The sequence below is a fragment of the Perca flavescens genome, chromosome 6, assembly GCF_004354835.1.
Source record: "Perca flavescens isolate YP-PL-M2 chromosome 6, PFLA_1.0, whole genome shotgun sequence".
NCBI lineage: Eukaryota > Metazoa > Chordata > Actinopteri > Perciformes > Percidae > Perca > Perca flavescens.
Genome location: NC_041336.1, coordinates 29,902,312 through 29,929,054, shown reverse-complemented (window position 1 = coordinate 29,929,054; position 26,743 = coordinate 29,902,312). Strand labels below are relative to the sequence as shown.

Sequence of the window (26,743 nt, the reverse complement as noted above, 5' to 3'; positions counted from 1 at the left end):
AAAACTCTCTCTTCTTTTTTTGCCCCCCACCCATTCCATTTTTCAAGCAGAAGCAGCATGGAGTTTCTGAGCCACAGTCAGACCCAGAGGAGGGGCTTTGTTGGATGAGAAGGGGGAGAGAGTGAGAGAAAAAGCCTGGAGAAGGTAAAGGGGGCACTTTGCCGCCTCGCTGCCTGGTACAGGAGCAACCTGAGCAGCAGCAGCGCTGGTGAGAATGCCACCGCCTTCCCGTTAAATGGAACCGGCTCAATCTGACCTCAATGTGAAAACTGCACTTGGCTGGGAACTGTGGGAGTTCAACTGAGCCGTTGGAATACATTGTCTCCATCTGGGCGCACTATCCCATCGGCTATAACACAAGGAAGGAATTCCTCTATCACAGCTCCCACAACAAAGAAGAAAGGGAGAGGAGCAGAGCTGGTGGGAGGAGAAGTGAAGTAAGGGGAGGGGAGGGGAGGGGAGGGGTGCACTGTGAGGGAGAGGAGGACATTGTTTGCCTGTGTCTGTGGGCAACGGAAAAGCAGGAGGTATCAAGGCATGTGTGAGTGTGTTTAGAAAGTGTGTTTGTATGTGTAAATGAGTGTACTGGATTGAGGTTTGCGGACGGAGTATGCATGTGTATGTGTGGAGTGTTCATGTTTGGGATGTTGGAGCCGGGAGGCCATTCAAAGGATGCTCAAACAAAGCTGGATTTTTTTTTTTTTCTCTCTCCTTTTTGAATGGTGATTGAGGACTGGCTGGATTCCTTTACTCAGGCTGTTTGGCTCAACTGTGCTTCAGGGTAAGTGTGGTTAACGTAAGCTTCAAACCGCCAAAACTGCCAGTAACCCAGGATTGGCTAACAGAGAGTTTGCTTTTGGACTTTGTTATTGAGAGAGCCATGTGACATTAAATTAGTTGTGACTGCAGGGTTTTCTTCACTTATTCTAACCAAAGTGTGGCAGGCAATGAAATATTCCAGTAGAGACAACATCAGTGTGAATGGCCCATTCTGGTGTAAGTATTATATTATATATTTTATTCAGTTCAACAGTTTGTTCTTTGTAAACAGTCTCTTAGCTGCCTGGATTTCATGAAAGGATACAGAATACTGATCAACATTTTAACACATCTCAGTCGGCATGGCCACTTTCAATAACTATTAATTTTGCCAAAGCCATGCTGACATTAGATTACATACAGTAGCTTTGTGTTGCATGTTTAGAGGGCTGTCTTCGAGAGAAGCGTGTGACCTTGTACAATATCCACCTTAAAATGTTATGAGTCTCATGGGTGAATGCACAGCTGCCATCCTTGATTAGGGACCACTACCATGATTACTACTCCAGGACCTCCCTTAACAGAGGCAGACACATAACAGACACAATATTATAGGGTTCTGCTGTTGTGATTGATGATTATTGTTCTGCTACTAATTACAAATACACCCATACACTGCTTCTTGTATCATGTAAATGGAACACTCGATGCAATACAAACAAAAAACAGATTTTTTTGTATACTATTTTTATACGTAAGGTGATGCTTTCAATACATGCACATACGCATCTCCCATATTGAGATTTAGATAAGAATTACACATGAAATGTAAAACCAAAGTATCTGAAAACGATAATATTAGGATTTATTTCTTTCATATTTCGTTTTGCATTGCGAAGCAGCTATGCTATGTTTGTAATCAAATTCATTAGGAAATTGACTGCGGTCATGTATCATAAATCACTGTTGAGAGCAAAGAAAGGGCTGTCTGAATTAAGGGCCATTTCAAAATAGGTTAAGTAATGGGATGGGCAGGTCATCCGCAATAGGAGTTAAATGGTGGAGTGGTTCTCCTTCTAGTATCAATAGTATATTGTTAGAAAGTGAAGTGCATATCAGATACCGGCTTAAGGCATTTTGAGAGGGTGTCTTTGGTTTGCTATGATTGTAGAATAATGTAGGTCATGGTATTATTACAGTATATTATTATATGTGAGGGCTACAAAATGATTAAAAGTCCTTTCATAAAAAAAAGTATGTTGTATATCAGCGTGTTGCCCAGTCTAGTAGATATAGAAAAACAATATATTTGCATATTTATGTTTATAACACATCCCTGGTAGTCATTTATGCGCACTCTAATGAGACTACTCAGCATATCCTCACATATGTTGCTGCAAGATCACTGTACAGGCAACTGTGTAATTTAGCAAACGACCACACATGTGCTGCAGTAACCAGACACGGCACACCCTCTCTCTTGAATTGTTAACCCATATGAACACGGCAACAGACACTCTCTCTGCCCTCCTCAGGAGACTGCTGGGCAGTGATCTGAGCTAACTGGGTAATCATTGATCTTGAGGCTGGGGCTTTGTCTGGGCACCACTCTCTGATCCCACTGTGTTCTCCCCCGTGGATCCATTGACTGCATCATCTGCTCTGCAGAGACATACATGATGTAGGTAATTACTAGACTAATGCACATGGAGCCATCATATCCAACTAGGTCATTTTTAAGATTCTCATTTAGTTAAAAGCTGTGATGTCTCTTTATTATAATAAGATTCATGTTTGTGAGACTCACAAATGAGATTTGATTCAAACATGGGGGTGGATCTTGACAGCAGCACGATGCAAAGTTCTACTTAGCGGCCGACATCCCAATTTCCCCTTTGTTGACCCATATTGCCCCCCCTCCCACAGATCTTTAGCATGACCTGAGGTGACCTGTATGATTCTGAATGGAGCAGTCCAACCCCGCCTCAGAAGGAGGACCCGGCCTCGACAGGAACCCTCCCTGTGATCTCCTGATGGGCTCACCTCAGCTCCTCTAGACCAAGATAATTGCATTCACCTTTAACCCTTCTGTCAAAACAATGAAGGCACTGAGCTGAGGGGGAAGCAGGCGGGCTGACACAGTTTGAAATTGTCACTGCCAATGAGTCTTTTCAGTAATGTACTAATTTTGGTCAAACAATATGTTGATGACATCACGGTTGGATTCAAAAGCATCATTCAGTGATGTAGTAGTGAGAGGAAAGCTCTGTATCCTACAAGCTCCCCTTGGTAATCATTATGGAATAGCATTCATTTGAGCGTTTCTCCATAAAAACACCATCACTTTATACTGCACACTAAGGTATACTGTTGATTGCTGCTGTTTTCCTATCTACCCCCTACTGCCTCCATGCCAATCCCCCCCTCTTATTGTCACCCCTGAGAAATGAGGCGATGTCTGCCTTTTTATGGCTGTCATATTTGATCAGATCCTTAATGGGTTTCCCAGGGCTGGTCCAGGCCGAGTTACGGAAAGAGTTGGCCGTTTGCCACTGGTTCAGCGTGCCAGGCTCAACAGTGGGATCCTCGACAAGCCTGTCACATTGATTTCTAAGCCCAGAAGATTTCAGTCGGTGATGTGAGATAGATGGGGAGCATGTGTGTATGTGGTCTAAAGGAAGACAAAGGGACAGGGAATATCCAGGCCAAGTATCTCTGCTGTAGTTCCCGCTGGTCTTTAAGTGCCAAGTAAAGGGCAACATCACACAAAAATATAGCAAATAAAGGATGTGAGAGACGAAGATCAGTGGTATAATGTTTATGTTGTTTTACACTATGAACACTTGTTCACTGCATGATGACCCAGAGCCCCCCTTGTCTTATTTTAGGTAGCTGAAGGATCTTCCGCATGCATGGCCGAGGGGCCTTACCTCACCTATTACCTCACTAGCCTTGGGGCTGAAGGATTATGGGTAACCTCATCAGCCGGCCCAGCTGCCTGGGCCAGAAGTCCAAGCATGTAAGGTCAGACGAGGACTTCCTGAAGGAGTGCTACCAACGACGAAGAGAGTGGCAGCCCCCGGAGCAACATGGGGAGGCCAAACCAGAAGTTGCTGTCCACAACAAAGCAAGTGAGGATGCAAACAAGGAAGGGGAGGTGGAGAGAGACAAGGAGGCACAGGAAATGGATCAGAAGAGGGAGGAGGGAGCTTATACTCCCGTTTCAGACAAACCCCTCCGCAGCTCTCCTGCATCCACAATCAGGAGCACCAGTACTCTGGATAATGCCTGGCACAACAGCCCTTCCCCGATAAAAACATCCCGAAATGGGACGCTGACAAGGAGAACAGTGCCTCCAGAGTTTACCAGATCCCCCTTGGCTCACCCGGACATGAGTGCAGCAGAGAGGAGGGCGAGCTTCCATAGGAGAGACTCTAGAGAAGGAAGCCCCTGGTCCTGGAAGACTCTGGGATCACGTGAGGTTACAGAGGTGACGGAAGTGACGGAAACAACTGTAACCGAAATTGTGGAAGTGACAGAGTATCCGTCTGGAGATAAAGGAGGGGACCCCGTAGTCACCAGAACTGTTAGAGTCCTGAATGGGGTCGCCGAGGAACTCGCTGAGGTTGATAAAAACACCAACTTTCAAAACACGACAAATCTCACCTGTCCTCCATTTCATCCTTTCCTCTTCTCATCTGAACTTAAAATGATTTATTAATAACTATTCCCATCTAGACTCTCTTTAAAAGTTTGTCTTTCTTGTCTCTATAACATCGTGGTGGGTCTTTTTAAAACAGTGACTTTATGAAACAACATGTCGACTGTCTTTAATTCACAGCTCCAAAGTGATGGACACTCAAGCTCAGACCAGGATTCCAGCCTGGATAGATGGAGGGTACCTTTAACTTCTTTTCTCCGTGTGCTGCAGTAAAACTTGTCATGTTTCACCTCTGCTGACAGAATTTTCATTCATTCATACTTCAGCTAATACTTTGTCATGGTCTTTCTCAAGGGAACGAGATCTGCCCTGGCACTGAGGGATGCGTCTACAGATTCTGAGACATTTCTCCAAAACCTGGAAGCTTTGCTCACATGGGTCAGTGAGATAGAGGAGCTCACAGCCAATCAGAAACCCCCATCCTCAGAGGTCAAAGTAGTGAAAGCACAGCTCCAAGAACAAAAGGTCTGTTATCACCAATATCCTCATATTTTATTTTCCAAAAAAACAAACACATTTGGAGTTTTTATTTAGTAGTGGGAATACACCTGAAAGTTCTACCTATAGAAAAGTGTGCTGAGGTCATGAAAATGCTCAACTGCTTCCTTTATAACCTACATTCTGTGCTATTCAGTGGTGAATGGGGGGCATTCATAACCACAAAGAGCTTCAGTAAGTCTTTGTGAACATTTCCTGGGGCAGGGAAGTCTCTCACCTTTCATCTGTAATCACACCCATTGTGAGCACTTTGGATGAGGTGAAACATGCCTGCCTCTTGACAATGTAAGCTTGACACACGAGACAGGGCTTCTTCCACACTGATTCAAAGGCAGAAAAAACAAGAATGGGGCTTTGATAAATATTCATTCTTACTGGAAGCAATGAGATTTCTCTGAAATTAAACATAATGGTATTAAAAATAAGGTAAGCCTGTTTTGTAGTAATAAAAAAACAGAAACTGTATTCTTATTCATCACATAAAACTGTAGTAAAATGTAGTGAGATTGAATCTCTGCATTTAACCCATCCTAAGCATTAAGATACATACACATACAGCACCCGGGGAGCAACTTGGGGTTCAGTGTCTTGCTCAAGGACACTTAGACATGTGGCCGGAGGAGGCCGGGATCGAACTGCCAATCTTGTGGTTGAGGGCCGACCCTCTACACTGTGAGACACATGCCACACATGATAAGAACTGATTTGATTTAATATGGAAGAGTGTTTGTGAGGGCTTTGGAATATTTATCACTGTCAAATAGAGGTACATTTTATAGACTCCTCAATCTATAATAAACCTTTTTGATTTCATGAAGTATGGCTTTACCTGAGCGTATTGTGTTGTTTTACAGCTCCTGCAGCGCCTCCTAACAGACCGAAGGCGTAGTATGGACTCCTTGTTTTATGAGGGCCCTCGGCTTGTGGAGGCCCACTCAGGACAGGAAGGAGAGCAGGAAAAGGTCAAGCTCTCCACTCTCAAACAGAAGTGGGAGGCCTTACAGCTGGGGGCAGAGCAAAGGTCAGCTACCTTTACTGGCAATGCCACACTTACATTTGGCAAGGCTTACTGCATGATACAATTTTTACTCACCGATGGTAACAATCAGTGGGCATTTTGTTGTTGGTAGGAGAGCGAGTCTGGAGCTCATTTTGCCCAGGGCCCAGGTCTTCCAGGAAGGAGTAGACAGCTTGCAGCAGTGGCTCATATCTGTGGAACAGACCCTAGCTGAACTACGGAATGCAGAGAGAGTGATGCTGCATCTCTCAGAGGCTACAGATAGGGCCAAGGTTGGAAATCTACCTTGTATGGTTCAACTGCATGTACAGTATAGTAAATGTGCATTACGCAATTTGAGTCGAGAATTATAACCTTGATTATGTTTTCACTTTCCTTTAGGCCGTTGTTGAAGAGATTCAAGTCAAAACGGCTGAGCTAGGGAAAATACAAAAGTCAGGACATGATCTGATGGAAGTAATTTCAGGTATTGTTTTCTACATACAGTAAGATAAAACCTCATGGGCATTGTATGGTCATTGAGGTTGGATCAATATTTTTTTTAAATATCAATACTAATATTTTGTTCTAAAACTGCCAGTAGCATCAGCAAATCATTTCCCTGCAGATGTTTAAATCTAATGGTAATAATATGAATACATACTCTGGCATTTGGTTTTTATGTGGAATCTGATTAAAATGTCAAAACAGTATGCTATAACATATCCAGATCAATTTCCAATAGATATAGTGAATCAATTATGTTGATCAACACTACAATATATATGTCAGTAAATAAAAAGCACATTCATATTTATCATATCCATCTTTAAAAGAAAACAGATTTTTAAAATTGACAATCAATGTCTGCAAAAATATATTTACTTACCCTATGACTGCTGATTATTTGTGATTTGTCCTTGGTTTCAGAGGAGGAAGCTCAGCAGGTGCAGGAGAAGATGGATGCCCTGCGTATCCGGTGCTCTGTGCTGAGTCTAAGCAGTCTGGACGTGCTGCAGAGGCTGGAGCAGGCCCTGGAGGCCTCCAGTCGCTGCACCTCCAGCCAGGAGGACCTCCATTTGTGGCTGGGCCGCATCGAGAGGGAGCTCCTGGGGGCAGCAGGAGCACAGACACATGCTGGAGATGCAGTACTATGTGCAGCTGAGAGACAGAGGGTAATGTTCCCAACATAGACTGTTAATATTAATGGACAAATGCGGAAGTGCCTTAAACCTGCATTCTATCTGAATTCCAGCAGGGGGGCGACACGTGCAGTTGCAAAAGGAGGTCGGTTTCTGTAGAAGTCTATGAGAAAGTGACCCACTTCTCACTTGATTTATTACCTCAGTAAACATTTCCATAATGAGTTTATGGTCTTAATTGCTAGTTTTTAGTCTGCAATACAGAATGATGTTAATTTTTTGAATTATGGTCTCGTTGATTTTAAAATCGAAGATAAAGCAGGGGGTGTTTTAGGGCGTGGCTATGATGTGATTGCTAATTTTTTCAATGGAAAGTAGCTGAAGCCTAATTAAAAAAAGTCGCTAGATGTCACTAGATTATTTCATGCCAAACGTTCTCACAACTTTTTGATTCATCATAGAAGTAAAAATGTGTTACAAATAAATTGTTTAAGTAGCAAGAAACTGAAATCTAAGCAGCTAACATTAAATGGAATTCAACCATCATTTCTTATTTACACCTGTGCTTGTCCCACTATTACAAGTCAATGTCTTTTGTAAAAAGCCTATTAGCAATAATGTTATTTTGAAGTCATCTGGCTTCATTTCTGGGTAGAACACACTTTGTGAAAGCTAACATTAAGTTTCAATATCAGTTCTAAAAAGGAGCTTGCTAGCTTCCAAAGTGTAAGTTTATTTTTCATGAGAATAAACTCACTTTTGTTTGCTTTGGTAGCTAGCTAGCTACCAGTTAGACTTAGCTAAGAAACTCAAGATATGTTTACAATAATTCAGCAAAGCCTTTACTTTGGTAAATAAAATGAATGCTAAATGCTAGGATAGCTAACATTAACGTTAGGTACCTAGCTTGATATGACAAGTTCAATGGGTAGTGAAGCTAGCACGTAACTTTTTTACCAGAGTATGAGATACATTTCTTATTATCAGACAAGGAATTACAATGTTACTGAACTTCCAAACCAGTAGATTACCATTATCTCATTTCTATATCCAACTTCACGTTAGTGGACTTCAGTGATGCCAGCCATGATTGCTCAATTTGAATTCTGCTGTAAAGAATCTAATGTTATCACGGCAGATATTTTGACATTTCATTGCAGGAAAAACACAGGTGTAATTAATTATGTTAATACAAGTGGAGCCATCATTAGTGTGATTAGTTACTCCTGTGCTTTTCCTGCTTTGATAAGTCAGATTGTCTGAAAAAGGCCTTATATCAGGTGAATGCTTCATAGAATAACGTTCAAGCTATTACTTATTTGGTTACAATTGTATTATTTTTTGTACATTTCCAAGCCTTGTTTTACTGCTTATATCTTGATATTTCTATATACTTAGCTCATAATATTTATATTTGTATCTTAAATATTTTTGTCTTAAAAACATTTTAATGTAATTCTTCAATTATTTTGATATGGCCTGTTTCACTTTTTGTATTCTCTACATACTTTCATAAATTTGTTGTTGTGTATGTGTTTAATTACTGTTTTTATACACACTTATACTTAAGTTTATATTTAAGTTCTATAAATTCATTCATTCATTAATGTTCAAGAACTGTCTTTAAACCTGAAATATATGGTTTGCTTTAATTTTTATTTATTTATTTATATGTATTTATAACCCAGAATGATACTACTGCCGGTATGTGCAGCCAAGTGGTGTTAGATTTCAGAATAATGTTGTCATGTTTCAATTATAATATTGCATATGATTGTGTTATACATTATGTTACAGTAAAAATGCTATGCTAACAAACAATATATTCTCATCAGCTGGAACAGGCAGTGGTGAAAGAGATGGCTTGGTTCAGAGACACAGCGCTGAGTCTTGAAAAGCTGAAAACCATTCATCTGGATCCAAAACTCATAGCAGAACAACTCTATGAACAGAAGGTATATTTCCCACTTTGAATTAAAGACAACAATTACATGTTCGTGTTATCTGTAATTACTAAGGTGTGCAGATTTAAAATTTTAAAAATTCATTTAAATTATGTTTGGTAAGTGAATATAATTTGAGTGTATTATCTCCTGAATAGATTTTGGCAGTGGAGATACTCCAACACAGGTTCAACATTGAGAAGATGGCGAAAATCGCTGAAATCTTGCTGACATACAGTGATGAAGGAGAAACAGTCGATTTGCAGGTATTCTACACACTTCATTTCACTCGACTAATTCACTGATAATGTAAACAAATGTACTTTCAAGGTGTTTACATTTCAAATGGATTTCTTTCACTGTCACCTTTCCGTGCAGACCCCACTAGAGGCCTTACAGGAACAATGCAACACCACCTCTGCCACCAATTCCCATGTGGTCCTGCAGCTTGAGCACGCTCAGTCGCTTCTTCTCCAGTTCTCAGAGGGCCACGCTGAGGTTTCACCCTGGCTTGAAGAAACTCAAACCCTAATTGGCCAGCTCTCCCTGAGCACAATTAGCTATGAGGCATTTCGGGAACAACAGGACCTCTTACAGGTAGAAGAAACCTGCCTCTCTACATTAGAGTGCCAGCTTTTCCTTTTTTTTCCCCATTCATTTTTTTGTCCAGTTCAACAAAGACGTCCTTTAATACTTGACAGTCGGACACTATTTTCCTCTAGGTGAATGAGCTGTTCTGTTCGAGTACGGTTCATTAATGTAATCTACCTCCTGACAGGGTTACTTTTCTACCCGTGCACTATAATGGTATTACAGTTTTGTCAAGTAGGCCATGAAAATTAATTTTTTTCAAACTTCCCTCTACCCATTGTAGGATTAAACTCGAATTAGGTTCTTTCAGAAAAGATATTCTGCTCTCTACATTGTTACTAAACCTTTATTTGCATTTTTCTTTTGCCAAGGGTCTGAGGGAGTCTATAGCAGAACACAGACCCTTGATTGCACGCTTATGCTCTCTGGCAAAACGCTTGTCAGAACTGAACCCCATTCAGGGGGATGAGTTCTGTCGAAAGGCTTCAGAGACCGAGGAGCAGCATAGAGTCATCAGAGACCGGGTCAGAGAGACTGCCAATCTACTCGAGGAGTCGTTGCCTCAATTCACTCAGGTAAGAATGCTTGGATAACGCAGGACATTCTATAAATAGCCCTACACTTTGCAATGTATCGCAAATTCACACAAGCACACAACTCCCTATCTTTTCTTGTGTCTATAGCTGAACGAGAGGATGATCCTTATCAGAGAGAGTCTTGACCGCCTGCACAGTCGATTACAGACCCCCACCTCTCTTCAAGGCCTCACCCCAAGGATCCAGGAACAGCTGCAGGACAACAAGCACACCCTGGCCGAGCTATCCAAGCTGATGCTGGGCCTTAGCAGTGTCAAAACACAGGCAGATGAACTGCTGGCTAACACGCAGGCAGCTGGTGACGGATCTGTCGGCACAGGTGAAACTGAGAAATTATATTATTTGCATACGCTGCAGATATGGTACACACAGGGCTACACGTAGCAATGATACTGTGGATTAATTCTAAGCAATATCACTGTTATATCCTTGTGATTGTAGCAATCCAGGAGCGAGTGTCCGGTCTGTCCCAGCTGTGGGATGAGACACATACTCAGGCCCAGGAGAGGGAAAGCTGGCTGCTCAAACTCTTGGATCTTGCCTTGAAGTTCTGGAGCGATGTCAGCGATGTCACGGCTGCTCTCAATGACGCTCAGCAGGCAGTTTTGGATCTCAATGCTAGTCGGACAGATTCCGAAACAATCCGCCAGAGCCTTGAAACCATGCAGGTTTGTCTGGAAGCTCTTCAAGGAGTCATGTATAAGAATCCACAATGTTATAAAAAAAAAGACACCGTGTAACCTTTTCCATCCTTTCAACTTATAGACTCTCAGGGAGGATATTGATAGCTTACAGGGAGATCTGGACACGCTCGGCGTTTTGGGAATGGATCTGATGTCAGCGTGTGGCGATACAGACAAACCAGATGTCACAAAGAGCCTGGATGAAGTATGAAATACATTTTATCAGTTCACATGAAATCATTTTTTTACTTATGGTGTTGTGTTCACAAACTAAAAACCTTGTATGTTTGGTGTCTTGAAGCTTTATTGCACGTGGAACAACTTGAGTAAACTGTGGAGCGAATGTCACAAAAAGCTGGAGGAGTCCTTGCAGTTGGCACTACATTATCAAGACACTATGCAGGTGGGTTTCCATATGCTAACAACAACAAATACTAACAAATCTTCCAAGCTCAGTATCAGTATATAGCCATATCAAAAAGGACACTTTGGCCACCCCTGCCTGACTATGGCATCCTGCCAAAGACAAAGCTGGTCTTTTATTCTGTTACAATAGCAAAGTCTAGACTACTCCCTGTAGCTTTACTTTTGAGTGACTGACACATTGTGTGGTCCTCTGCCAAAGGCAGATGAGTGTAATGGTGCAAACTGTGCGAGACAGTATCTAAAGAAATGTGTCCAGCTGTATATACCAACAGGGTTACGCGTTTGGCAGTTGGCAGACATTTCTTTGCTGTTAAAATCACACAATTCAGCAAGAATTCAGGACTGAGTGTTTGTACAGTATATCATTTATTGTGCTTTAATGCCCACTCTGTTACTGTTCTGCTAATAGGGTCTTTTCGAGAGGTTGAAGTCAGCTGAGCTGAGGTTTACTGAAGAGTTCCTGGTAGGAACTGACCTGGAATCCGTCAAAGAGCAGCTACGCGATCTCAAGGTGAGTTTATATGCTGAATAACATGCATACAAAGTTTTTCTCAATATGTTTCTTGGACTTATATTATACAGAGGCTGTGCTTTTGGCTATACATGTTTTACTATAACTGAAAACACATCAGTCATGACAGCTAATATCCAAACATAATATTATTTCTTTATCCTTTCCCTCAGGAATTTAAGCGAGAACTTTACCAGAAGAAAATCGAGATTGAAAGCCTGAACCATCGCTTTGTGTGCCGGCTGTCGGCAGGCTCGGAGCGCCCGGGCTCCGTCTCACCGCTGTGTGACTTCAGACAGCGCTGGGACAGCTTGGAGTCAGAGACTGTCAGCAGACAGGTGAGAATATGCAAGCAGATATTATGTATTATGTGTATTATTATTCAACAACAAACTACATTTAGCTGGAAGACTGTATGAAGTAAAACTATATATTTAGCTGGAAGACTATGAAGTAAAACTATATATTTAGCTGGAAGACTGCATGAAGTAAAACTATATATTTAGCTGGAAGACTGCATGAAGTAAAACTATATATTTAGCTGGAAGACTGCATGAAGTAAAACTATATATTTTACTTTGTTTCCTGTGGTGACATCAGCATCAGCTGGAGTGTGCTCTGCTGGGTCTGGGTCAGTTCCAAAACACACTGGACGAGCTACACACATGGCTTTCCTGGACTGCTGAGCAACTGCAGGGCAGCTGGCCAATCAGCATCGACCTGCAGGCCTGTGAAATAGAGCTGGCCAAACACAAGGTTGGTGGTGGCCTGAATACAATTTGATATACTAAGTGTAATCGAGCTTCTTCAGACTTTGAAGGTCTCAGGAAACAGGACTGAGCAACTCTTAACTTTCTCACAGAGCTGTGGGCTTATCTGCTAGATAACACTTAGCCTTGAATGACTAACACACTTCTGACTCCTGACAGTGTTCGCCATGGTGTTTACCAGTGTCTGTGACTCACATATTATTTCTGCTAATTCATACTTTATCAACACTGGTAGAAACGTGCATATCTTTGTCTGAACTGCCAGACACAACTCAGACTGGAAAACACTCCTAACACCTCCAAGCGATACGTTTGAATCACACTCTTCCTTTTATGCTTCTTTCTCCTACAAGGTCTTGCGTAATGACGTCATGTCCCATGTTTGCACGATGGAGTCCCTGAACCAGGCAGGCAGGGGGCTGCTGGAGGTTGGGTCCGGGGACAGCCCGCATGGTCTGCAGTCTCGGCTGGAGCAACTCAATGACAGCTGGGAGTTTGTCCGCTGTGAGACTGAACGCAGGCAGCTGGAGTTAGAGAACAGACTGAGTCAGGTGAAGAGAGAAAAACAGATCCGTTATTTTGTTACAGTTGCAACAAAAGTCACAAAGTAGTATAGAAAGATTGATAAAAAAAATGGACTGGGCAATATATTGATATTATATCGATACTGTGATATGAAACTAGATATCGTCTAAGATTTTTGATATCGTTCTATCATAAGTGGTGTCTTTTCCTGGTTTTAAAGGCTGCATTACAGTAAAGTGACGTTATTTTCTGAATTTACCAGGCTGTTATAGCTGTTCTATTATTTGCCTGTACCCACTTAGTCATTATGTCCACATTATTGATTATTTTTCAAAATTCTCGTGTAAAAATTTTGTGAAAGCACCAAGTCAACCCTACAATATTGTCACAATAATAATATTGGGGTATTAGGCCAAAAATATCCTGATATTTTTTCCATGTTGCCCAGCCCTAATATATATATATACTGTATATATTTTTTTCTTTCTTTTTTTTTTCCTCAGCTGTACTGCACATAATGTTTAATTATCAGTGTACTATGGCGCCCTCTTATGGTGATTGTATGTTAACATTAAAATGTGTAGAGGCGAGTCCAAATTGAAACTGGTTGCTTTTATTGTGATAACGAAGGCAAAGTTTAAAATAAAATAATTGAAACCATATCTACAGATGAAACTGCATTGTAATAACCAAATACTATCTGTAAGTCGGCAGTCATTGTTCCACTTATAAAATATAATACAAGGGTTGATGGCTATTGATGTTACATACAGTAATAAAACATTGTGCCATAAATAAGGTTGCAGTGGAGTGACAGCCACGTCACCATAGGAGACGTTTCATTGGTTCTGTCGTTTTTTTACTGCAGGTACAAGATGTTACAATGGAGATTCAGGATCTCCTGCAGTGGCTGGAGAACACAGACCTGAGACTGTCCTCCTCTAAAACCATGTGGGGTATGCCGGACTCTGCCAGTGAGAGACTCAACGCACATGTGGTAAAACGGACCAGACTTTTTTACTGTACAAATAAAGACATACACAAGAAATAAAATGTTTTTACATGTTAGCCAGTACAAAAGAATGTCTTCCCTAAAAACTGATTGTCTTTCTTCTTTCACCCTTAAAAGGAGTTGTGCAATGAGATGGAGTCAAAGCTTCACGCCTTCACGGATGTGAAGAACGCCATCCTCAGGATGCTGGAGAGCAGCGACGTTGTGCGGGGATCGAGCACCGAGCACAGCTTATCTATTCTTGAACAGAAATGGGCGTCCGTTTACAGCAAAGTCCAGGAGCGCAAGGTTATTTAACTCTTCGTGGCTTTGTGTCATCCTGCTGATATATCATTAATGTGGTGCATGATCATATCTGATTGTCGTGCTGGTCCCACAGGCGAGGCTTACAGAAGGACTGAGTCTGGCCAAGGAGTTCCACAGTAACGTCCAGGAACTTCTCACTAAGATGAGCAAGTGTGAGGAGTCCATCGGGCTTTTTCCTGCTCCCAGCTTTGTTCTGGACAAAGTTTGTACTCAACTGCAGGACCACAGAGTAGGTCTTTTTTTTTTTTTTTTACATAATCTGTCTGTTTCCGATCCACAGTTACATAACACATTGGGAAATTTTTGCTTCATGAAATACTTATGTATTTGTACAGACACTGGTGAATGAGGTGAACGGTTACGGTGAGAAGAAGACTACAGTGGAGAGCACAGCCCGCAGACTAATAGAGCTGAGCCGGAAAGAAGACTGTGATGTCATTCATAACCTGATCATGACTGTCCAGGATCGCCACAAAAAAGCTACAGCAGCGCACTTCAGAAAGAGGCAGGGCGCTGGAGGAGGTCAAAAAGACTGCCAAACAGGTATACCACTATATTAACACCGACGCTTCTCCGTCTTTCTCAGACTCTACATGTCCTTTAAGTGTGACTTGTTCCACTCGGAGGAACTTTTGTATAAATGTGTATCTATCTCTAATGTATGTCATTATTTCTCACATTTCAGTTTAACGAATCGTGGCGCCTGCTGTTGGACTGGATGACGGAGGTAGAGCAGACATTAGACACGCACAAAGAGATTGCTGTGTCCCACGAGGAGATTAAACAGCAACTGACTGAACAGAAGGTGCAGTAGGAATCATGATGAATACAACTTGGATGTATGCTGTGTGTTTATGAATATATGCCTTCACTGATCTCTGGTCTTGTAATCAGGAGTTCCAGAAACTGCTGAGGTCGAAGAGGCCCATGTACGAAGCTACGCTGAAGAGTGGACGCGGCCTTCATGAAAGAGCTCAAACCAGCCACGATAGACAGCACGTGGAAAATCTACTGGCTGAGCTCAAAGACACATGGGACACCATCAGTGGCAAGTCTATGGAGAGGTATGGAACTGTATTACACATGCAAATTCCTACCTATGGAGAGGTATGGAACTGTATTACACATGCAAATTCCTACCAAGTATTCTTTTAAAATCCCAATCTTGTATATGTACCCAATATTGTGGTTTGCTTCTCTCAGACAACACAAGCTGGAGGAAGCGCTGCTGTTCTCAGGGAGATTCACCGATGCTCTCCAGGCCCTGAATGACTGGCTGTATAGAGCGGAGCCCCAACTGGCTGAGGACGTTCCTGTTGGTGGAGACAAAGAAATGGTCAACAACCTGATCGACAAACACAAGGTACAATACCTAGCATGCATTTCTACGCGTGGCCTCGATAATTAACAATGTTAAAGGTGCTGTAGGTAGGAATGTGAAGATCCAGGACTGAGAATGAGAATGAATGTGTGTACATGAGCAGTGATTGACACACAGTTAGACGCCCCCCCGGCCCTGATTTGTGCATCTGAACAGGGAGCGGTGGATTTTTGCAAATCGCACTACAGGCTGTAGAACTGTAGACAGAGGAGCTGGATTTAAAAAAAATAATACCTGCTTCATGTAGCTCTACTCAAACATAGGGGCAGTTTCCGCAAATATGACAGAAAGTTAGTTTTATAAGTCTTACCTACTAGCCTGACAAGCCAGACCCACATCAAGATGTAGGGTCTGGGAACTCACCATTGACAGGGCTCAATCCGAGGGGCGGGATAAACGGTTGTCTTTCAAATTCCCTCTGCACGCAATAGGACAGCGTTACAACCAGGCAGAGCAACGGAGAAGGTAGCAAAGCTAGTTGATAGATTCAACTTTTGCCGTATCCGGTCAGCAAAACACATCTTCCTTTTCCTTAGAATAATTTCTGTGCCGTTCTTTGTTCTTTTCTCAAAGAAAAGCTTAACTCCAAGTCTTCCAGAAGACTGCTGTTCCCAGCAGCAGCAGCCATAAACCCACCCACCAACTCTATACACGATGTGACCTGATAAGAGTTTGGTTTTTTCAGCCAATGGAGAGTGCTTAGACCCCCCTGGCTGCAAATTAAATTTGCTGCCGCTAGGGTGCGTCTAGATTTGTAGGCTACTTACCTACTGCACCTTTAAACCAGGGTTTGATGCGTCGTGAAGCCAAAACATCTCCATCGCCCCCTGGTGGATGGCTTCAGAATAGGTCATAAATTCCACCCTCTCCATGTAAGCGAATGGAACATGGACCAACTAAAAAAATCAAAGTTCACGTTAAATTAAAAAACTTCCAAAGATTGTTTCGGTCATTTTAGCTAGCTCCTATAATGCTGATGTTTTTTCAAGTGTTCACTTTTCTGGTTTGGTTTAAACGTGTTATTTAAGTCAATAGAAACGGGGTGAAAGGTCATGATTGCCAGTTGGGATTGCCTCGCGATTGGTCGGGCGGGTAGGCGGGACTGGGTGACTTTGGTGCCGCGGCTCTACCGCCCAATCACTACTGTGCAGACTTTGCCTTCAGAATTACAAGATGGCGACGCCCGTATCTGGGATATTTTGGCTTGACTTTTGTACAGTGGGAGGAAGTGGAGATGCGTTGTCCATCTTTCTTTTCACAGTCTGTGTGGTAAACTCAAAGGTGTATTTATTAAGTTGTGTTGTGGGAAAACAAGAATAGTCTTTCAGCCTCTTTGTCTTCAATAGTGTTCTCTGTGTAGAATGCGTGTGGTTGGCAGCCGTCAGCGTGCCGCTTCTGTAATTGGAAGTTGGAACAAAGAAATAAAATAAGTCCTCCAGAGGCCAGCCTCCATTTCAACTCCTCAGCATCCATTTTTGAGCTAATCGAAACGCATCACCTGACCGTTCATTTACCGCGCAAACCTGAGTGAAAGCCCGAGCCCGAGCCCGGCCCGAGCCCGGCCCGAGCCCGGCCCGAGCCCGGCCCGAGCCCGGCCCGAGCCCGTGTAAAATGATAGAAATTAAGACCGAACCCGACGGAATCCGTCGGCAAAGATTCAGCTCTAATCCTCACACCTGCTGTTGGCCTGGGCTAAATCAGCATCACACAAACGTGACGTGTCAGTCTGGCCCTGTCCATCAGCTAACCACGCCCACTTCCCTAAAGACAATAAGCTGATATATTAACACTATCTACAATAGAAACAAGATTCATGCTAGAGAATTCAAATTTTAGTCATTTTAATGCCTTGGCATAGCTGCTATAAACTACATTATTAATCTGGTAATGATTTATTGATATTAAGTTGCTGTATGTCTGTATGTGTTTCTTCACACTGCTGTTTTGTAGCAAAATTGCAGTTTGTTAACAAATGTCCTTCCTCTTAGGCCTTCCAAAAGGAGTTAGGGAAGCGAGCTGGATGCATCAGGACCCTGAAGCGCTCTGTAAGGGATCTGACCAGGAGCAGCACCGCTGATGCCCACTGGCTGCAGGAGCAGATGGATGAGCTGGAGGGCCGCTGGGAGGCGGTGTGCAAACTGTCGGTCAGCAAGCAAGACAGACTGGAGGCTGCGCTTCAGCAGGTAGTTCTCACACATAATGAAGGTGAAGGGTGAATGAGCTTTTGTTCTGACTGAAGCTGTAGTTGTTTTTCATCCAGAATTGTGTCTGGCTGGAAAAGTCTAACTAGAAGTCCCCTCGTAGTTTGTTGCAGGTGGTGTGGTTATGGACAATATATATATATATATATATATATATATATATATATATATATATATATATATATATATAAGATATCAGGAATGGATAGTAGTTGATTGGCTGATATCTGACCATTAATAAAAGGTGATGGGTCAACCCTACTCTCATTAATCACTCTTAATCTTTGTCTTCTCGTTAGGCTGAAAAGTTTGATGGCCTCGTCCACTCCTTCATGGAGCGCCTCACTGAGGCAGAGAGGATACTGAAATACGGAGTGATACCAGAGGAGGAGGAAGGCTTGCTTGCTTTCCACAAACAACACGAGGTTAGTAATAACATGATACTTTCCCCTACATTCCCTATAGGAAAAATACATTTTGCTTCAGGGGAGGTCAAAGGTCAGGGTCTGCTACAGAGCAACACGTTGGTGCCAATATTTGCAGACTTTCATGCTTGAACTCATTGAACCGAGTGATGGACAGACACTCTAAGACCATTAGTATCACCTTGCGGCCACAAACACTTCTAAAAAGGAAAAAGAAAAGAAACCAACGTGTTTTGAAATTCATTAAATGTTATGCTAATGGCTCATCCTACGTGAGAATCTGTGTTTTACTGGATAAAACAAATAAATCCTTTTTTCTCCCCCTCTAAAGGAATCAATTGGTGCCCTGCAGGCTCAGGTCATGGAGTTACAGAACATCCAGTGTCTGGGTGAGGAGATCCTGGCCTCCTGTCACCCAGACTCCATAATCACCCTAAAGTCTTGGATCAGTGTCACCAAGACCCGCTATGAGGAGGTGAGGGCTTTTTCCAAACTAATCTATTAGTTTCTAGAGTCACAAGACAGAGAGTCACTGTTTAAATACCTTTAGCCATGTATAAACTGTGAAACAGTGACATTTCAGATAACTTTATTGTCCATTAGATTTGCATAAAATGGAAAATAGAAATGTATTTAGCGCTGGCAGATAAGACAATGCCATACACAACAATTCACAACAATTGTGCATCTCAAAATCTTAAAGTGATCAATTGGCAGTCCATCAGAATTGTTGGTCACATTTGACAGCATCTGAATAGAACTAACTCCCCCTCCTTGTTTTCTGAGTCAGGTTCAGACCTGGGCTCAGCAGCAGGGCCAGAAGATCCAGGCTGGCTTGACAGCACTGGAAGCAGAGAGAGAGGAAGTCCAGAGGCTACTGGACTGGATCTCCTCAGCAGAGGAATCCCTCAACCTCAGAGACCACGAGCCTCCGCCGGAGACCACAGAGCAGAACCAAGAGCTGATAGAGCAGCACACAGTATGCTTCTTCTCTGTTCTATGAGCCACCTACTTTACTATCTTACTAGTCTATATATCGATGACGTTTCATTTCAGGGATTGCTCTGGTGACGTCGGGAATTCTGCCGGATGTTCCTCATTTCGGCCAAATGTCCGTTACCTTCTGCTTTCTTTGTGTTGGTGTTCTAAACTCTGGTGGACGGTTGTGATTGGTTTAAAGAAATGCCAATAAACCAGAGCACGTTTTTCTCCCATCTCGGAATGCTGTGTGGACTAGCCAGACCCTCCTCCGCAGCACTGTAGAGGAAGGTCTGGCAATGCAAGACTACCATCTTACTGATATTAATACTTAATATTTACCCTTAATATGTGCTCTGATGAATATAAATCCAACAGCAACTTTGGAACGCTTTGACCTGAACAGCAAAATTATTTCTCAAATCTTTTTTTTCCACGATGCTCATGATGACTTTGCACCATCATCATTCATTTGTCTTCATTATTTAGAGTTGTGAGCAGCTCCTCCATTTCCCTTTTCACTGCATTGTTGGACAGTATACACAAATAAATATAATATATAATTATAAATAATATAATCTATACATATGGCGTAACATACTTTACCCTGGTTCCAGAACTTTCAGAGCATTAAGAAGCATCTCTTTCTGTACAGTGGAATCACTGATCTGTCGTCTTTGCAGATATTCATGGAGGAGTTGAATAAAAAGTTCCCAGAGGTTGAACATGCCACAAAATCCTGCAAACACAAGAGCATTTCCAAACAGCACGTTTCCCCCAGCAAACGGCCACTCACAAGTAAGCCACCATTAAAACAGCACGGTTTACATTCTTTACAAAAAGTAATTATTGTAATATAAGCGTTGGCAGCTTAAAGACCATCTACCTGCTAATTCAATGAGTTGCCTTAGCTGATTCCTGACTTCCATGTTGCTGTTTCTCCATCTAGAAAGGAGGAGCACTCTGAAGCTGCAGCCTGCTGCACCGGTTCCCCTGGAGCACCTCGACCCCCAGACCCCAGAGCTCAGTCAGCTGGTCAGTCAGTGGCAGAAACTTTGGCTCCTGGCTGTGGCGAGACAAATCCGTCTGGAGCAACAACAGCAAACACTCAAAGAGGTTATTGTACTTTTTCAAACATTCCGGGAGCTGAGATAGCTCAGTTGGTAGATATATAGAGGTTTATATAGAGGTTTACGCCTCGACGCAGCTGCCACGGGTTCGACTCCGACCTCCGACCTTGCTGCATGTCATACACCCTCTCTCTCTTTTCATGTCTTCAGCTGTCCTATCACAATAAAGGCCTAAAATGTCCACATTCCTAATGGTGCCATTAGAGCTGTGGGAAATTAATTTGTATTCACTTTCTCTAATATTGATGTAATAACCAACAGAGATGTTGTGATATTTTGCATTTTCTGGACAGATGGAGGAATTCGCAAAGTTTGACTTCAACATTTGGCGAAAGCGTTACATGCTGTGGATTAGTCATCTGAAGTCACGGATCTTAGACGTGTTCCGCAGCATCGACCGGGACCAGGATGGACGCATCAGCCAGAAGGAGTTTGTTGATTATGTCCTCGCCTCCAGTAAGACCCCCTTTGTCATCAAACATTTCACCAATGTATCACACATTTTTAGTTACCATAACATTCAAAAGACAGCATCTGAATCGCAGGTTGAATTCCCGCTCTCTGTCCCCTTTCATGTCTTCAGCTTTCCTATGAAATTAAAGGCCTAAAATGCCCAATAAGTAATTTATAAAAAAAAATTGAAATAGTTTTTTCATGACAAAAATGTTGTGCATCACATTGAACCAGTCTACTAGTGTGGTTGCCTCCTGGTTAAGCCACTTTTTTTTCCGATATTTACTTTTTAAACATGCCATGCCATATCTATGTAATTAAGGGGCCAGTTTTAAATCCCCTCCACCTCCCTGCTGCAGAATTCCCCACCAACTCTCTGGAGATGAACGCAGTGGCAAACATCTTCGACATGAACAGTGACGGCTTCATCGACTACTATGAGTTTGTGAGTGCCCTCCACCCGAGCAGAGATCCCTACAGGAGAACACTGGATGCAGATCAAATCAACGAAGAGGTGTGAACAGAGTGTGCACATAAGAAAATGCACAAATGTCGGTTTATTTATGTTGACACTGTACTTATTATACTTGTGCGCCCTCTTAAGGTGAGTCGACAGGTATCCCAGTGCAACTGTCCCAAGAGGTTCGAAGTGGAGCAAATAAGTTCCAATAGATACAGGGTGAGTCATGTTTATAGATTGTGATTCAAACATATTAAAGTAGCTATTTCATTTGTTCCTCTGATTTCCATCGGCCCAGACAGGAAGTGATATTACGTTTCCTGGGTGATTGGAAAGGACGTGGCCCACGGAAAATGTGTGAAGATTCAAAAAACACAACTTGCAATATGTATTTTGTCCACAGTTTGGAGATTCCCAACAGTTGCGGATGGTTCGTATCCTGCGTAGCACGTTGATGGTCAGGGTGGGAGGAGGCTGGACCGCTCTAGATGAGTTCCTGGTCAAGAATGACCCGTGCAGAGGTGAGTACACTACTTATCTTTCCAATCGTTCCTGCAAACTGTATATTTTTTAACAAAACACGTTTTAAAGATGCGGTAGGTAAGCCTTATGGAACTAACTTCATGTCATATTTGCTGAAACTGACCCAATGTTCGAGTAGAACTTCATGAAGCAGGTCATTAAGAAAAAAAATCTCGCTCCTCTGGCACCACCTACAGCTCCCGGTTCAGATGCACCAATCAGGGCCAGGGGGGCTGTCTAACTGCGTGTCAATCATTGCTCAGCCACACACATTTCATAGTGTCCTCCCCTCCCCCTTCCCCGCCCACCAGCTGCAGATAGGTTTCCTCCCCTTCCCCCCTCTTCACACGTGCTCTATTGTGCACAGCTCTCCCTTGTGGGGGGGAGGGGCTTAAGAGACCGTTTTGGGCTTTAGCGGAAAGGGGGGAGGGACTGAGAAGTTGTCGATGTTCAACTTTGTCAAAGTTGTCGAAGTCCTGGATCTTCACAATCCTACCTACAGCACCTTTAATGGATACTATGTACTGTAATATGACAAGTCTTCAGCGCCTGGTATGACTACAAGTGATACAAGCTGCTTAGATCCACACATACTGTACCACAGATTATAACCTAACAACATTTAGTGTCAGCTCTTCTTCTACGGTCAGGTAAACATTCTACCTAAAACCAAGGTTCTATCTTTTCTTTGGTGCCATGCTTTCCTACAGTATAGTTGTAGCTAATGTCAGATATTGTTTATGTACTGTACGCTTAGCATTTTTAAATCATCAAGCATAAGCATAAGAACTGTTCAAACATGTCAGCGTTCCACTTAATATCTGTTTTAGTCATTTTTTCTGCGAGTATTGTCTACCATTCGAATTTGGGGTGTAACGTTACATCGATCTGGATCGATACATCGATTCAATCATCAACAGTCCAAAAGTATCGGCACAAAGTGAAAATATCAATACATATTGTCATCTTTAAGATGCACCTTTATTTTGAAATTCCCACTTTATATTTATTCTGTAATGAAATTGTCAAATAATAATTAAGTTGCTTTTTGTAAATATATATAAATGTAACTTTACACGTACATTGTGTTAAATGTGCTTATGTATGGTCTCTGGAATGGATCAAAATCGTATCGTGGCAGACTTTGTGCTATCAGTAAGTATTGTATCGTTGTCCAAAGAATCAATATAATATCGTGCTAAAATGTGTGATTTACACCCCTAATTTGAATACAGATATTCTTAACACAGATTTTATATTGGCAATCTTGCTTCAATTGTGTGTGCATGCAGTGTCTGCTGGCTATTATTAGAGGAGTGGCTCCTATACAGGTGAACACGTTTTTACAGTATTCGGTTAAATCCCCCTGCTGTGTCACCAACAGTGAAAGGCCGGACCAACCTGAAGATCAAGGAGAAGTACTTGTCTCCTGCAGGAAGCACTTCCAAGGGTTTGACCGTCAGCAGGTCCAACTCCAGCCTCAGCCTCTACAGCAGTGCCTCGGCCCCCACCAGCCCCATGACACGCAAGGCATGTTATCCTGTCATTTATCTAGGTGCTACGTGTGTTATTTTAATATCAAAATATGACCACACTAGTTGGAGACATTATTAGGTAAGATAAGATAAGATAGACTTCATTGAGCCCACAATGGATAAATTCACAACAGCTCAATGCAGCACAACAAAATGACAAAAATACACATTAAATATGAATAGGATAGAAAAATACACACAGAAAGAATAAAAATAGAAGAAAAAAATAAGAAGAGATTCATAACCTTAATATGTGCACCATAAATACTTATAGATGAATATAAATATGAATATGAATAAAGGCATATTGTACAGGCCATTATTTACAATTGGGGAGAATATATATACTGATATAGAGATGGATATACATATATATGAATATATTGTTTTTACCATCAACACACTTTTCACACATTTCATAAGATTTGCAGCCTTGACTGGCATATGTGTGTGCTGCATTTCAATTTTTTGCAGCTGTCTCCGTTTTAGTTAAGTAATTATATTTTTACTATTTTCATAATGTAATATTTTTAATTTTATAAGTGGGACACATCTTCCTGTTCACGCAGAAGTTTTAACTTAGCTTAACTAGTCAAAATGCAGAATCTGATCCTATATAACATGAGTGCCGGGACAGCAGTAACATCCTTCAAACTGAGTTTTCTTGAATTTTCATTTGAGGAACATAAAATCCTACACTTTCCATACGCGCTTTCACATATTTGACCACGACGCTATCTTACTCTAATTAGTCTAACATGTCTCGCTTTAGGCATTACTCCACAGAAGTTTCTCAGGTGACCGCTGCATCCGTCCCAGGAGCTCCATCGCTGCTTTGGGATCTGATCTACAGTTTACCACAACAGGGGACGATAATTCTCCCTCACCGTCAGGTCAGCCAATCACCTCAGATATTTTTTTTTTTAAGGAAAGTTGCTTTGTCACTGGACAACGCAAACATTAAAAGAACGTATAACTTGTGCTGGTGAGTTAACACCTACTCTTTCTGTTTTCATTCTTGTGCACCGTCTAGACGAAGCTGCGAGGTTACCCACATGATTACCTCTGCCCTCTGAGAACCAATGCGTACGCTGCAGCGCTGAACCCAAACACAGCCTTGGGGCCCCCGAAACAGAGTGATAAACAGAAGTAACGTGAGAACAGGGCCGCAAAAAAAAAAACAAAAACAATGCATCAGTCACATCTATAAAAAGCAGACCCTGACAGAAGAAGTACAGAGGGGATGGTAAAGTGTCTTTGAAACTGGAAAATGTTTGTGCGTGCTCTGTGTGGACAATGAGGAGGTCAGTGCAGATGCGAGACAGCGATTCTTTTTGTCCCCTGTTGCATTGCATGCAGTAGTATCTGATTGCGTAGAGAGTAGGAATTGAAAAGTTCTGCATGGATGCTTATTGCATGATAGCCAGAGCCTTGCTTAAGTCAGATTTAGTTTTTTTTTTTTCCCCAGCTAGTTATTCTTCTTCACTTGTAAAGATGAGCAGACGGTACCTGAACCCAAGAATAATGCTCTGTCGTGGGCAGTAATGTGGCGTAAGTGATTTTAAAAGTGACATACAGCCGGAACACATTTGTACATTGTATGTAAGGGTGCTGTACTGTCCCTCTGACTGCCCCTACTAGCATCCAAAAAACACATATACCAAAACCAGAAGTATGTGAATGGTACAGTATGCTGTCCTTCAACTTTGTGATATTAGTTTTGTTTTTATTTCATTCCATAAAGATAACATTGTTGGCAGGGCCACACTGTTTTTTGTTTTTGTCTTTTACCTTTTTCGACACCATGTTTTCAAATAATGATGTATTTTTGTATAGTTTTTTACTGTAAGGATGTTTTAAACACTGGAGATTGCGTACTGAACAATGCACTGAGGTACGACAGGTCATTGTTGATTTGTAGAGATTATTTTCTCAGGATTGGTTTTTGCCATCGGATGTATGTATTTCTATGGAACATTACTGTGAAAATGTAGATGTGTTGTTTTCTTTATAACAGTGTACTTCCTGGGAAAGTTTTGTTTAGCACATTCTTTTCATTAAAAAAATGCACTTTTTTTTCCTTGTGTCCTACTACTTTAGATTTAGGTTATTTTACAAAGTGGGAAATCTGGCAGTTGTCGTGAGTAAGAGAATTCATTTTTCAAGAGAATGCACTGCAGGTGATATGTGTGGGTTAACAGTGTAGTTCTTTCAGTGAAATCGACCTTTTTGTTTCCTTTTGTCCCCTTTTTCAGCCTGTTTTACCCAAAGCAGTACATTTTAAATTGTCTGTATTTCTGTCTTGATGTTTTTCTTCTCTGACCTCCAATCCATTCAGCAATTCTCACAACTGGCTGGATTTCATGACTCTACTTTGAAAGATGTTTAAGAACCATGTGAAACGCTGCATCTGTTTCCTTCAAGGTTTTCTCACGAACCTGAAGATACCAAAATGCATCGTTTCAGCAACAAACAAAAAAAATAGTACTGGAGTATGTTATCCCTGAGAGAGAAGCAACTGCAGCACCACCATCAGTTTACAGCTGATGCTGTTCAGTGTTGCACTGTGCCTTGCTTCCACTCTGGTTCTACTATAGAGCAGTTGATGCTTACAATACGTTATCAGCAGTGTAACGCTACTGTATTTGTATGTGTACCTTTGTACTAGATCTACCTGAGGTTGCATTTCATCTATGCAGTTGTCAAAATGATTTTTTTAAAAGTCAAAAATGTTTTTACATGATAAAGTACATTTTCCTCTTGGCCTCAATGTGTTGATGTTGGAGAAGGGTTACAATTTGACTGTACTGTAAAAAAACAAATACATTAGCCAGATTTTACTTCTATTGCTATGCACCCTAATCTTTCTGTACTGTAAATGTTTCTATACCCAGCACTCATTCTAATGTCTAATTTAGGGAAACTGTAGATGAATGTCACTAATAATTTTACGTCCACTTGTACAAAAAAAAGCTTTTTGTAATAAAAAATACAAAAATTGGCCAAGATCATTCCCTCATTAATAATATACAGTTCTGCATTCATGTGCTATTTTTCCCGAAATCAAGACAGACAGAAAATGATCGCATAAAAAGCAGGCTTCCAGCAGATGGACAAACCAAATGATTTAAAGGAACATGCCGGCTTATTGAGACTTTAGCTTATTCACCGTATCCAT

General features: G+C 41.8%; 1 protein-coding gene across 1 annotated transcript; it reads left to right on the top strand.

The window, feature by feature from the left end:
* The first annotated feature begins 487 nt into the window (after positions 1-487).
* macf1b (microtubule actin crosslinking factor 1b) lies at positions 488-26,566 on the top strand. The gene is given in 42 exon segments (XM_028579734.1): positions 488-781; positions 2,295-2,440; positions 2,686-4,384; positions 4,601-4,657; positions 4,775-4,945; positions 5,833-5,999; positions 6,109-6,268; positions 6,378-6,462; positions 6,906-7,150; positions 8,953-9,072; positions 9,219-9,326; positions 9,439-9,657; positions 10,023-10,226; positions 10,335-10,566; positions 10,689-10,915; positions 11,013-11,135; positions 11,232-11,333; positions 11,766-11,867; positions 12,041-12,205; positions 12,468-12,623; positions 12,991-13,188; positions 14,031-14,159; positions 14,292-14,462; positions 14,554-14,709; positions 14,816-14,965; positions 14,967-15,023; positions 15,166-15,285; positions 15,375-15,544; positions 15,684-15,843; positions 17,850-18,044; positions 18,362-18,487; positions 18,819-18,962; positions 19,278-19,466; positions 20,149-20,263; positions 20,415-20,581; positions 20,889-21,051; positions 21,408-21,562; positions 21,653-21,727; positions 21,912-22,029; positions 23,415-23,560; positions 24,338-24,458; positions 24,599-26,566. Coding segments are annotated over 40 exon segments (6,351 nt in total). The 5' UTR covers positions 488-781; positions 2,295-2,440; positions 2,686-3,727; the 3' UTR covers positions 24,625-26,566.
* Positions 26,567-26,743: the final 177 nt, after the last annotated feature.